At 58.3% G+C, this 12,512-nt stretch overlaps 1 protein-coding gene across 3 annotated transcripts in view; it reads left to right on the top strand.

The window, feature by feature from the left end:
* FCSK (fucose kinase) overlaps positions 1-12,219 on the top strand; it is a 34,252-nt gene extending 22,033 nt beyond the window's left edge. For all 3 annotated transcript variants that reach the window (XM_059383037.1, XM_059383036.1, XM_059383035.1), the window contains 20 exons: positions 1,123-1,248; positions 1,577-1,649; positions 1,967-2,064; positions 2,439-2,519; positions 3,145-3,264; positions 3,444-3,615; positions 3,981-4,093; positions 4,740-4,841; positions 4,954-5,124; positions 5,501-5,565; positions 5,970-6,340; positions 6,941-7,151; positions 7,332-7,498; positions 7,590-7,811; positions 8,105-8,248; positions 8,413-8,532; positions 10,079-10,266; positions 10,351-10,450; positions 10,980-11,203; positions 11,371-12,219. In XM_059383037.1, coding sequence (XP_059239020.1) covers positions 1,123-1,248; positions 1,577-1,649; positions 1,967-2,064; positions 2,439-2,519; positions 3,145-3,264; positions 3,444-3,615; positions 3,981-4,093; positions 4,740-4,841; positions 4,954-5,124; positions 5,501-5,565; positions 5,970-6,340; positions 6,941-7,151; positions 7,332-7,498; positions 7,590-7,811; positions 8,105-8,248; positions 8,413-8,532; positions 10,079-10,266; positions 10,351-10,450; positions 10,980-11,203; positions 11,371-11,457 — 2,955 coding nt within the window. In that variant the 3' untranslated portion in view covers positions 11,458-12,219. The remainder of the gene's footprint in view (positions 1-1,122; positions 1,249-1,576; positions 1,650-1,966; positions 2,065-2,438; positions 2,520-3,144; positions 3,265-3,443; positions 3,616-3,980; positions 4,094-4,739; positions 4,842-4,953; positions 5,125-5,500; positions 5,566-5,969; positions 6,341-6,940; positions 7,152-7,331; positions 7,499-7,589; positions 7,812-8,104; positions 8,249-8,412; positions 8,533-10,078; positions 10,267-10,350; positions 10,451-10,979; positions 11,204-11,370) is intronic.
* Positions 12,220-12,512: the final 293 nt, after the last annotated feature.

The raw sequence follows: 12,512 nt of genomic DNA, 5'->3' as shown, positions 1-12,512 counted from the left end.
GGCTCTCTGCTCAGCAGGGAGCCCGATGCGGGACTCGATCCCAGGACCCTGAGATCATGACCTGAGCCGAAGGCAGCGGCTTAACCACTGAGCCACCCAGGCGCCCTCCAGTGCCCTTTTAATTGGAATTTTGATTAAGATGAATACAGATCCACGTGCAAGAAAAAATACAAAGAGAAGCCTTTGCCAACTTTGCCCAGATTTTTCCAGTGGCAATATTTTCGAGATCTGTAGTGTAACTGCAGCTAGGATATTGACATTGATATAATTGCCAGTCTTTCCCTCTGGTTTTACTTGTAGGTGTGTGTGTGTGTGTGAAGTTTTGTTGTCTCCACCTGCTCATTATCTCATTAAAAATGAAAAATCTGAAAGGATACAACTCAAAATGAGGACAATGGCTCTTATCCCTGAGGAATTGTCTTATTTTTGCAGGTCTGCACTTTCTAATTTTTCACCATAATCATGTAATTGAAAACGTTATAAGAAATAACTCTGGGGGCGCCTGGGTGGCTCAGTGGGTTAAGCCTCTGCCTTCGGCTCAGGTCATGATCTCGGGGTCCTGGGATGGAGCCCTGCATTGGCTCTCTGCTCAGTGGGGAACCTGTTTCCCCGCCCCCGCCTGCCTCTCTGCCTACTTGTGATCTCTGTCAAATAAATAAATAAAATCTTTTTTTAAAAAAAGTTCTGAAAAAAAGAAAGAAAGAAAGGACTCTGATGAGGCTCTGTGTGGCTCAGTCAGTTAAGCGTCTGCCTTCTGCTCAGGTCATGGATCCCAGGGTCCTGGAATCGAGCCCCACTTCAGGCTCTCTGCTCAGAGGAGGGTCTGCTTCTTCCTCTTCCTCTCCTTGTGCTATTTCTCTTCTCAAATAAATTAAAAAAAAAAAACTGAGAAAGCGCATTTCACATTAAGATTTTAAGTAATTACACCCAGTGTGGGGCTTGAACTCACCATCCTGAGGTCAAGAGTTGCGTGCTCCATGGACTAAGCCAGCCAGGGGCCAGTGAAAATGTACATTGTAAAATGTCTTCTAGCTTAATGGCTTCCTGCCTGGCACAGCTGATAGGGTGTCCCCAGGCTCTCTGCCCTGAGGGTTCTTTCTCTTGTGGTTGTTCCCTCCCTAGGGCCGAGATTTCCCTTTTGAGGACTTAGGCCGGGCCTTCACCTGCCTCCCTGTGGAGAACCCCGAGGCTCCGGTGGAGGCCGTGGTCTGCAACCTGGACTGCTTGCTGGACATCATGAGCCATCGGGTGAGGCTGGCGGTGATCATGGGGCCTCGCCCCAGAGTGAGCCACGGCTCTCCCACAGTACCCCCGGCTATGCCATCTGTGCTGGTGCAGACAGGAGATCCCGGGAGGAACGGCTCTGGGGGTGCCCAGACCTAGAGCTTCAGGAAGTTAGTCTGGGCCATGCGGGTGGAGAGGTGTCCCGCTCAGAGTAGAGGGAAGGACCGGCCTTGGCACCACTGGTCGGGGGAGGCCCCAGCAGCCAGAGTCCTCCTGGACAGGCCACCACTGGGTTGTGTGGGAGCAGAGAGCTGGGCCAGGCCGCTGGCTCCATGCTCTCCCTCCTCCACAGCTGGGCCCAAGCTCCCCGCCAGGTGTGTGGGTTTGCAGCACCGACATGCTGCTGTCCGTTCCTCCGAACCCAGGTGAGCCTGAGAGGGCTTGGGACTGCCTACCCTAGCCACAGCCAGCCACCTTTCTTCACGTGATCTCTGGGCTTCCCTTCCCCCTCTGGTTAGAGAATGGAGACACCCCACCCTGCCCCTTCCGCCCTGCAGGGCTCTGTGAAAGAGGCAGGGCAGGTGTTATCATTCTCCCAGAGGAATGTCCATTGTCTTCGGAGACCATGTTCCCTATAGAGGTGTCTGGATGCCCCTCCCTAGAGCTCTTGCCTCCTCCTGGCTGGGGCCCTGTGTCTTGGGTTGGGGGGCCCCAGGGACCTGCCTGACTGCCTCACTCACAGGGATCAGCTGGGACAACTTCCGGGGAGCCAGAGTGATTGCCCTTCCGGGGAGCACGGCCTATGCCCGGAACCATGGTGTTTTCCTCACTGATGCCCAGGTAGTGCCCCTGTGACAGTGGTGTGGGCCACTGAACCATCTGGGTTGGCCTCCTGGCCCTGTGCTCAGGGAAGCCGTTCATCCTGGGCCTTCTGGCGTGGTGTAGTTTGGGAGCAGTTCCCCGGCAAACAGCCCCTGTGCTGTTGGCTCCTGCTGGGTCCTGCGCTGGAGTTCAAGTGGTGAAGACTTTCAGAGCCTGCCCTCTACCGTCGGTGGTGGGGGTGGGGGTGGGAGTGTCGGCGCTCCTGTCCCCCCCCTCCCCCCACCCAGCATGCTGGGACCTGGTTTTCATTGGGAGAACACCGTGCGGTCCCCTCCGGGCTGGTCCTCCCTTGCTGTTTGCCCTAACTCTGTTCTCTTCCCCACCCGACGCAGGGCTTCGTTTTGGACATTTACTACCAAGGCACCGAGGCAGAGATCCAGCGGTGTGCCAGGCCGGATGGGCGGGTGCCGCTGGTACGGCTGCTAGACCCACGCTGGGGGCTTTGGAGGCCTTCTGGGATGAGGCAGGGAGTGTTGGCCTTCCCGTTCAGGGCAGAGCTCCGCTCCTTCCTGAAGATTCTGGGGCAGGCCAGAACCAGAAGCTGAGTAACATCTAGAACTAGTGTTCAGGGGTGCAAGTAGAGCTAGAATCTGAGGAAGGTGTGGCCTTGGAATTCAGGGTCGGGTCCCGAACCAGAATGTGGGTAATTTCGGGAAGCAGTTGGGAGGAAGTCTAGAATCTAACTTGGGGGATGCTTTTAGAATGAAAGACAAGGATAGGGCTGTTGGGTAAGGGTTTGGGACTGGACCTTGAGGAAGATAGGGAACTATTTCTCGTTCTCTATCTCTAGTTCAGGAAGGCCTGAAAATTGAGGGGGGGGGGTGTCAGAACGTGCCTATTGAGGGGTCCCTGAGTGGGAGCCTCTCCCAGTAAGCCTGGAGCCTGGGTGCTGGAGTAGCCCAGACACAAAGGACCCTGCCCGGTATGGCAGCCAACCTTGCCTGACCCGTCTGCATGGGCCTTCCCATACCCTTCCCAACTCAGGCCCAAGCCTGGCCCCAGCATACCGTGCTCCCCACCTGACCCTGACCTCTTCAGGTGTCCGGGGTGGTCTTCTTCTCTGTGGAGACAGCTGAGCACCTCCTGGCCACCCATGTGAGCCCACCCTTGGATGCCTGCACCTACATGGGCTTGGACTCCGGAGCCCGGCCTGTCCAGGTGACCAGGGGTGTGGGCTGGGGTCCCCAGGCCTTGGATAGACACCCTGACACTGGCCGCCTCATTGCATGGCCTTGGGCCAGTCCCTTTCCCTCTCTGGGTCGGTGTCTCTGGGAATGAGACTCCCCAGCTCAGCCCAGGAACCTTTCCAATAGCTGTGCTTCCTACCCCTGCCCCAGCTGTCTCTCTTTTTCGACATCCTGCTCTGCATGGCCCGGAACGTGAACAGGGAGGACTTCCTGGCAGGGCAGCCCCCGGAGATGGGGCAAGGTGACTCGGATGGCGCAGGTTATCTGCAGGCTGCCCGGGCTGAGCTGTGGAGGGAGCTTCGTGATCAGCCCCTCACCATGGGTGGGTACTGCCGCTCGGCTCTCTGGGGCGGGGAGACCACAGGAGTGAGGGCCCCTTGATGAGGTGGCTTCCTGCCCAAACCCCAGGCTCCCAGACCAGAAAGGCCTAGTGCCTGCCGGACAATGACCCTCTCCCAGTCCAGAACCCATAACTCTCTTCCCTTCTCCTTTGTCTCATTTCCGGGCTCCTAGCTGGGTGACCGGGACAGGTGCTGAGCCTTTCTAGATTCCCACTTCCCCAGGGGCACAGGGGCACATTGGCCTGCCTGCCTTCCTGGGGCCTGATGATGTGTGTTCCGGTGGGAGGCCTGGCTGGCATCTGCCTCAGCAGGCACGAGGTTGGGGTCAGTCCTCGTATCTTTACAGCTTATGTCCCTGACGGCAGCTACAGCTACCTGAGCAACTCGGCCAGTGCGTTCCTGGGCAGCCTCACGTTCCCAGGGGCTCCCAGGGCCCGGGTAGTGCACTCCCAGGTGGAGGTAAGGCCTGCCTGGGGCGGGGGGCAGCAGAAGTGCCTGCCGGGGTACCTGGGGCTTCAGGAAAGGGAAGGGATAGCCGGTGCTTGGAACAGAGAACCTATGAGTGTAGGCGCAATTATTCTCATCGTTCACTTGAGGCACTGGAGGCTCAGAGAGGTTAAGTATCTTGCTTAAAGCCACAGAGCCCATGAGTGGCCAGGTCTGCCGGACTGAGAAACTAGAGAAAACTCACTTCACACTTTCTGTGGGGTCTGCTTGGGGAGACAGGTACATTTGAGGCGACAGGCCAGGGTCAGTGCCGTGAGCTGAGGAAGAAGGCAGGTGTCAGGAAGCTCACAAGTGGCCCTCAGGGTGGCAGGGGTGGGGGTGGCTAGACAGGTGGGAGAGGATTCCTGGGAGAGCTGTCATGGGGGACCTCTGTCACGGAGGGACTTCTCTGGGGGAGAAGGCGGCAGAGTGTGCCGCTAGGGGCCAGTTGTGGACAAGGGGTGAGGGGAGCTGGGCTGAAGTTGGGACCAGGGTAGAGGGATCTGGCTGGCCATCAGGCTTGGGTAGCAGCGGGAGTTCTGGCCAGAGCCTTGGATGCTCAAGGGGATTGGGCAGTCCTGGGCTTGGGGCTCTCACCACCTCCTCCCTGGCTTCACAGGAGCTGGAGCTCCTGGGCAGCGGCAGCTCTGTGGTCAGCTGCCTGCTGGAGGGCCCCGTCCAGCTGGGTGCTGGGAGTGTCTTGCAACACTGCCACCTTCAGGTGAGGCCAGGGAGCAGGGCAGAGGGAGGGCAGGGCTTCAGGGGCCCGGGGCCAGAGTGGACTGGTGGAGGTACCAAGGGCTGTGCTGGGATGTCTGCCTTCTCTTTTCCAGGGCCCCGTTCACATCGGCACTGGCTGCCTTGTGAGTGGCCTGGACACAGCGCAGTGTGAGGCCCTGCGTGGCTTGGAGCTGCACGATCTCGTCCTGCAGGGACACCACGTGCGGCTGCACGGTGCCCCAGGCCGTGTATTCACCCTCGTTGGCCATCTAGACAGCTGGGAGGTAGGTGTCCTCCCCCACTCCCTCATTGCCCGCCGTAAGGCTTTGGGGAGCCTCGAGCATCCCAGCCCGGCACCTGTGCCGCTGTGAGTGTCTCTAAGGCCTGGCCTGCTCATGTTGTAGGCCAGATGATGAGGTCCAGAGAGGGTGGTGGCCCACCTTGGACTGCAGAGCCAGTTATGGTCGATGGGCCTAGAAACAGGTTTCCACTCCGAGTTCCTGGAACCTGGGCAGGAGCATTGAGGCTCCAGAGCTTGGCACATTGTTTCAGAACTGGCTTGTATATGTGCCCGTCTCTCTTTCTGTCCCTCTGGCCTTAGTGCCCCTCGCCCCTTCCTGTCACCCCCGATGCCCTGACTGCCTCCTCCTCTTCCCCCAGAGGCAGGGGACAGGAACGTATCTCAACATGTCCTGGAGTGAATTCTTCCAGAAAACAGGTGTTCGGTAAGGTGGGCGGTTCCGATAGGCCTCCATGAGCCTCAGCAGGCAGGGGGGCTGCCTCTCTGGGGCTCATCCCTGCCCTTGCTCCTGCCCCACAGAGCCACACCCACCCCTCCAACCATCCCTGGGGCCTGGGGTAGTTTGGGGCAGCCTGATTGGCCCCAGCATCTTTCTGGGCAACTCCAAATTCCTGGCTCTGCTCAGGCTTTGGGATTTTGTTCAGTGGTCTAGGAAAGGAGGCAAGGCAGCTGGGCCTCCTTCTCTGAATTGTCCACTTGGGCTGCCTCCGGAGGAGTTTGTCCTGTCCCCATGAATGAGCCAGCTCCCAGCTGACAGGCAGTCAGGGCTTGGTGACCAGGCAGGAGCCCTGGCTTCCCCCCTGCTAATGTGCCTTTTCCTCACATCAGGGACTGGGATCTGTGGGATCCAGACACTCCCCCTGCAGAACGTTGCCTTCTTAGTGCCCGCCTCTTTCCTGTGCTCCACCCCTCGAGGGCCTTGGGGCCCCAGGACTTGCTGTGGATGCTGGACCCCCAGGAGGATGGGGGCAAGGCCCTACGGGCCTGGCGGGCCTGTTGGCGTCTGTCCTGGGAGCAGCTGCAGCCGTGCCTGGACCGGGCTGCCATACTGGCCTCCCGCCGGGACCTTTTCTTCTGCCAGGCCCTGCGTAAGGCCAGGTATGTGCTGGAGGCCCGGCAGGACCTTAGCCTGCGCCCGCTGATCCGGGCCGCTGTCCGAGAGGGCTGTCCTGGGCCCCTGCTGGCCACGCTGGACCAGGGTGAGTTTACTGGAAAGCCCATCCCACTGTCACCTGCCCTCTGGCTCATCGGTCTGAGGGCACTAGGGAGCCAAGAGACTTTAAAGCAGGGGAGAGACGCAGTAGAGTGTACTTGTAACTTTGTGGGAAGTTTCATCCCTGTCTGTGGGGAGTTTGGTGAGAGGCTGAGGCCCAGGACTGAGCCTCTGGGTCCTTGGGGCATCAGCAAACCCTTCGTGTTTTGCAGTGGGTTGGGATGTGGTTGGCTCCATCTGGAGGCCCAGGCACACAGGCTGGGGGCTCAGCCTTAGTCTCATGGGCAGATCTCATTATTCCCATTTAAGCCGGTTGGGGGTAGGGCTGAGAGTAAACCCAGGTGGTCTGACCCGGAAGCCTGAGCTCCCAACCCCTGGGGACATTCCGGGTGAGGGGTGAAGAGGCACATCTGGGATAGGGCTGATGAGAAGAACTTTCCCAGGCAGCAAGGCGGGGAATGTTCATGGGCAAGGACACATCTTGGGCAAAAGCGAAGAGGTATGAGGGACCTGGAGTGTTTGGGAATGGCCAAGTAGTCTTCGGGGGCAGGCCCCTCCCCCATCACACTGACTCCTGGTTTCTCAGTTGCAGCTGGTGTGGGAGACCCTGGTGTGGCAGCCCGGGCTCTGGCCTGTGTGGCCGATGTCCTGGGCTGCATGGCGGAGGGTCGAGGAGGCTTACGGAGTGGGCCAGCTGCCAACCCTGGGTGGATGCGGCCCTTCTCGTACCTGGAGTGTGGAGACCTGGCGGGAGGTGTGCAGGCGCTGGCCCAGGAGCGGGACAAGTGGCTGACCAGGTGGGTGCTAATGACATCAAGACCTTTGGAGAGGTCCCTGGCCATTCTTGGAGGTGGAGACCCACAGGGAGGTGGGGCATCTTCCTACCCAGGTTCCCAGAGCAGTCGGGTCCCCAAGCCCAGACAGTCCATTCCCAACTTGGGGCTGCGTGCCAGCCTATCTCCCTGACCTCTTGGCAGGCCGGCCTTGCTGGTGCGAGCTGCCCGCCACTATGAGGGAGCCGGGCAGATTCTCATCCGCCAGGCTGTGATGTCAGCCCAGCACTTTGTCTCCACGGAGCCGGTAGAGCTGCCAGCACCTGGGCAGTGGGTGGTGGCCGAGTGCCCGGCTCGTGTGGATTTCTCTGGTGAGCCCCAGGGGGGTGGAGGTGAAGGTAGCCACCCCAGAGCTGGGCTCGCAGCCCTTGTGACCGATTTGGTCTTGTCCAATTGCTGAAGGTGGCTGGAGTGACACGCCACCCCTTGCCTATGAGCTCGGTGGGGCAGTGCTAGGTTTGGCTGTGCGAGTGGATGGCCGCCGGCCCATCGGGGCCAGAGCACGCCGCATCCCGAAGCCCGAGCTGTGGCTGGCAGTGGGGCCTCGGCAGGACAAGATGGCCATGAAGATGGTATGCTGGAGCCTGGATGACCTGCAGGATTACTGCCAGCCCCATGCCCCAGGTCAGGGCACTTGTGACATCTACAGGCGGGGGTGGCACTTGTGGCCAGCTGAGAGGTGAGGGCAGAACCTTGGAGACCCTGCAGGCCACAGAGGCCTGGCCTGAGGGTGAGCCAGTCTGGTGGAGGAGCCCCGAAGTCATCAGAGGGCCTTTTATGGCTTGGAGATGGGGCCTACAATACTGCTGGGCTTTTGTCCCCCAGTGAGCCCCATGCTGGGCTGGGCAGTAGTGGAGGTGGCTTGGGGTATCTGCTTCTACCCTTGGAGACCAAATTCCTTGCTGGTCCCTTTGCAGGGGCTCTGCTGAAGGCAGCCTTCATCTGTGCGGGGATTGTGCATATCGGCTCCAAGCTTTCATTGAGAGAGCAGCTGCTGCAGACCTTCGGGGGAGGCTTCGAGCTGCATGCCTGGTCTGAGCTGCCTCATGGCTCTGGTCTTGGTGAGCAGGTCTTGTCTCCCTGCTGCCCATCGGTTGCATCCCCAACCCCCCCGGCCTCCCCTTTGATCCCTTCCCCAACTTCTGCCCAGTGGAGGGAGCGGGTGGGGCAGGACGGGGCCCGGCAGGGCTGTTTCATGTCTGGTGTCTTCCTCGGCACCCTGCAGGCACGAGCAGCATCCTGGCAGGCGCAGCCCTGGCCGCCTTGCAGAGGGCCGCGGGCCGGGTGGTGGGCACCGAGGCCCTGATCCATGCAGTGCTGCACCTGGAACAGGTGCTCACCACAGGTATGGGACCGCCCTGGGGCAGGACGGAGGTCACAGGCACTTCTCCGAGGCCCTCCAGGGGCTCCCTGGACTTGCAGACAGCCATGTAACTGTACTGCTTAAAGTGGCTACAGTGTCCTTCTTACTGCCCTGAGCCTTTATGGTTGGTTTTCAACTTGAAATGTTTCAGCCTCCAAGGGCCTGATGCTTAGGAGCACCTGCTAAATAACAGATTCTGTGCTGTAGTTTTCATGTGTCTTACTAGGTACCTGTTATACCCAGTGCTAGTCCTCATGATTCTGTCCCCACCAAGGGCTGTCCCTCAGGGTGGGTCTGGGCAAAGGTGGGTTTGGAATACGGGATAGAACTTTAAGCTTGTCTTCTGGGCATGTGTGCCCCCCACTACCATAGGGGGTTGCGCAGAGGGCCCAATACATGGCTGTGATCATAATGGAACGTTACTGGCACCTTCCTCCCCAATACTACCTTGGCCCCTTGGAATCCGTTCACAAGGGAGACCAGTTGGTTTGTCTGACTCCAGATCCTGTGGCACTCTGGTCACCTCCGGAAGCAGGGCCTCGCCTGCAGGACCCTGGGAAGGAAGCTGGATGCCTGACTTCTCTGGCTACTTTGTAGCCCACCCGCCTCCCTTCACTGCCATGATTCACACCCCAGAAAGGGTAGTCATTAGCAGGGTGGGGGAGGGGGCTTTTCACTTTCCTTCAAATCCTTCCTTTAGCCAACTGACAACAATTTGTTAAGTATCCACTCTGTGTCGGGCCTTGGGGATAAAATGAGCAAGTGAGCAAAAACAGGGTTCTTGCTCTCAGAAATCCCATCACCTACTGAGACAGACCTTAATCAATAAGCACTCAAACGAACATATCATTACACTCTGTGCTGAGTGCTCTGAAGGAGAGGGGTGCTGGTAAAGAGTTCTTGACATTGGGGGCCTGACGCCAACCGCCATGTCTCGGCTGTAAAGTTCCAGAAGCTTCCTGCCATTGGCATTTTGTACTTTAAATCCTTGTAGGCCCTTCCCCAGATGTGAAAGGCCTATCAGAATTCTCTCAAATAGTGTCACTTTTATGTAGCTGCAAGAGGAGATCATACTGTTCATTGCTAAAGTAGGATGTGAACAAGCTCTTTCAAATTCAGTGATGCTGCTGAAAAGCTGGTTTCTAACCTCAGCACTTTTTGTTAGAAAAGACAGGGTGCAAGAGCCTGTTCGGGGCTGCAGGGAAGGTCCTATGTCATCTCTCCTGGAGGGGACAAGTTTTCCATTAGGGCTTACCCTCTGATGTGGTTTACCCTATTCCATTTACAGTTAGGTCTGCAACAGAACTCAGGCCTTGTGAGTTCCAAGCTTGGCTCTAGAGTGAAACCCTTTCCCCTTGCTGGGCTTGTCCTTTTCCCAGGTCTGGGGGCAGAAGCTGCACAGCTAACCTGGCCCAGCCTGAGCTGGGGGAAGCTGTCTTCCCACACTGGTCCCTGCCCGGGGTGTAGGGCTGGGAGACGGAAGTTGAGCCAGATAGGCTCCAAAAGTGATGGGACGCTGGGCTTGCAGGAGGTGGCTGGCAGGACCAAGTGGGTGGCCTAATGCCTGGCATCAAGGTGGGGCGCTCCCGGGCTCAGCTGCCACTGAAGGTGGAGGTGGAAGAGATCATTGTGCCCGAGGGCTTCGTCCAGCAGCTCAACGACCACCTGCTGCTGGTGTACACTGGCAAGACCCGGCTGGCACGGAATCTGCTGCAGGTGAGCCCTGGCCCCGGGAGGGAGGGAGGCAGGCAGCTCGGCTGGGCCCACATCCTTACTGCCTCCCTCCTGCCCCATCTGCAGGATGTGCTGAGGAACTGGTATGCCCGGCTGCCTGCCGTCGTGCAGAACGCCCACAGCCTGGTGCGGCACACCGAGGAATGTGCTGAAGCCTTCCGCCGAGGTGAGGTCCTTCTTATTGGGTCTCAGGGCACTGGGAGTGAGTACCTTGTCACTTGTGGGTCTGAGGTCAGGAGCCTTTGCAGGCTTGGCTCAGACCCCATATATGAGGCCCTTGGAGACAGAAGTCTACTGTCTCCTCTATGGGGTCTCACACTTAGGTGGGAGCCCTATCTTAGGATAACACTTGCATCACGAGGCAGGCCTCTAGCTGCACTGACCAGGCAGCAGACTGGGAAGAAGGCTCAGCCCCATTGTTGAATTCCAGACTCAGTGGATTAGGGTTCCATGTGTGTGGCCACAGTTGACTAAAAACTGTATTGGACCCCATGCCAGCTGCTCTATGCACCTTTAGTCCTCAAACAACCCTGTGTGGTGGGCTTCAGCACTCCTCTTTCCAGCCAGGACTGGATCTAGGTTTTTAACCATGACACTGGTTAAGTAGTGCCCCTTGGCACCTCTTTCGGTCTACAAATGGGTGTTGAAGGAATATCCTGGCTCAGGCAGGCCACTCCTCTCTGTCCCCTCTCCAGGGAGCCTGCCTCTGCTGGGCCAGTGCCTGACCTCATACTGGGAACAAAAGAAGCTCATGGCTCCAGGCTGTGAGCCCCTGGCTGTGCGGCGTATGATGGATGTCCTGGCCCCCCACGTACATGGCCAGAGCCTGGCAGGGGCAGGTGGCGGGGGTTTTCTCTATCTGTTGACCAAGGAGCCGCGGCAGAAGGAGGCTCTGGAGGCTGTCCTGGCCAAGACTGAGGTACCTGTGTTGGGGGTGTGGTTATTGGTGGGGGACAAGAGCCCTCACTGTGGCCCACCACTAAGCAGGGGCTACAGCTGCAAGTCCCCAGACCACCTAGCAGCATGAAGTTTGTGGCCTGCTCAGAGCCTCCTGTTCTCTGAACACCTCCTGTCCTTTGCTCCCAGGGCCTTGGGAACTACAGCGTCCACCTGGTACAAGTGGACACTCAGGGCCTGAGCCTGCAGCTACCGGGTGGTGAGACCTCAACCTGATGCTCCTTCCCAGAAGGCTTGTCTCTTTGTAAGAGGAGAAAACCTGGAGCTACAGCAGCCCTGCCCTTCCTTCCCCCATGGGAGTGTCAGCCTTCTACTCTCTACCTAGCCCTTTGCGAACCTGCTTCCAAGGGAAGCCAGCTACCGGGAGCTGGGGCCCAGCCCTTTCTGGAGCTTGGGAATGGATGGTGCCTGGGAATAGGTCTGTGACCTTCTGGTTGACTGTGGCCTAGGCTTGGCCTCTGCTCCATCTGGACATAGGAAAGTCCTAAGCTCAGTGTCCCAGGTGGCCTTTACAAAGGCCCACCTTGGGCCTTGGCCTCCTCATTCTCCATGAGGGCCTGGAAAAAGGATGACCAGCTTTAGCAGATGGCTGGGGTCCCTTGGTTAAGGCCAACCCTGAAAAGGCTCTCTGAGGTATTTCCTGTGGCCTTCCTTAGAGGTCAGGCGTTTGCCTGAGAAGAGACTTCCTGTTCAACACTCACTGCGCTCCAGCCAGGGAGCCGGACAATGAGGAATAATCCTGACTTGATGAGGAATTCTGAATGAGGAATTCAGCCTGACTTGATGGGGGAGGCGGAACAGGGGTGTGGGTCCATACTCCTGTTTGTGGCCATGAGCCAATGCAGTCTTAGCAGAAAGTCACCGCTAATAGAGGCCTTAACCATTAACACTACGGACGATGCCACATGACCCAGTGCCTATGGGCAGTTGGTTCTCAGGATTGCAACCTTCTCGGAATAAATTTTCTCTGCCCTTCCAGGCTGTTTTCATAAAGCTCTTTTTTGTCCCTGCCAGGAGTAATTCTCACTTGTGTTGGCACTGTGGGCAACTGCCCCTGAGATGATCCAGCTCCTGGTGCTAAGGGCCCAGGAGGGGCATGAGGATCCAGGATTAGAGGAGGTTGAGGTGCGTGCTTCATGTGGGTCCTGACGGTGACTGTGTACCCCTTGGAGTGCAGGAGGAGGCTGAGGCTTTAGGCTTTTGCTTTCACACTTCAGTGCAACTGTGGACCTGTCTTACCATGTAGCATCCAGCCCTCCCTGGAAACAGCA

Source organism: Mustela nigripes, chromosome 17, assembly GCF_022355385.1.
Source record: "Mustela nigripes isolate SB6536 chromosome 17, MUSNIG.SB6536, whole genome shotgun sequence".
NCBI classification, from domain to species: Eukaryota; Metazoa; Chordata; class Mammalia; order Carnivora; family Mustelidae; genus Mustela; species Mustela nigripes.
The sequence above is the reverse complement of the archived record's forward strand: the minus strand, read 5'-3'. Positions and strand labels throughout refer to the sequence as shown.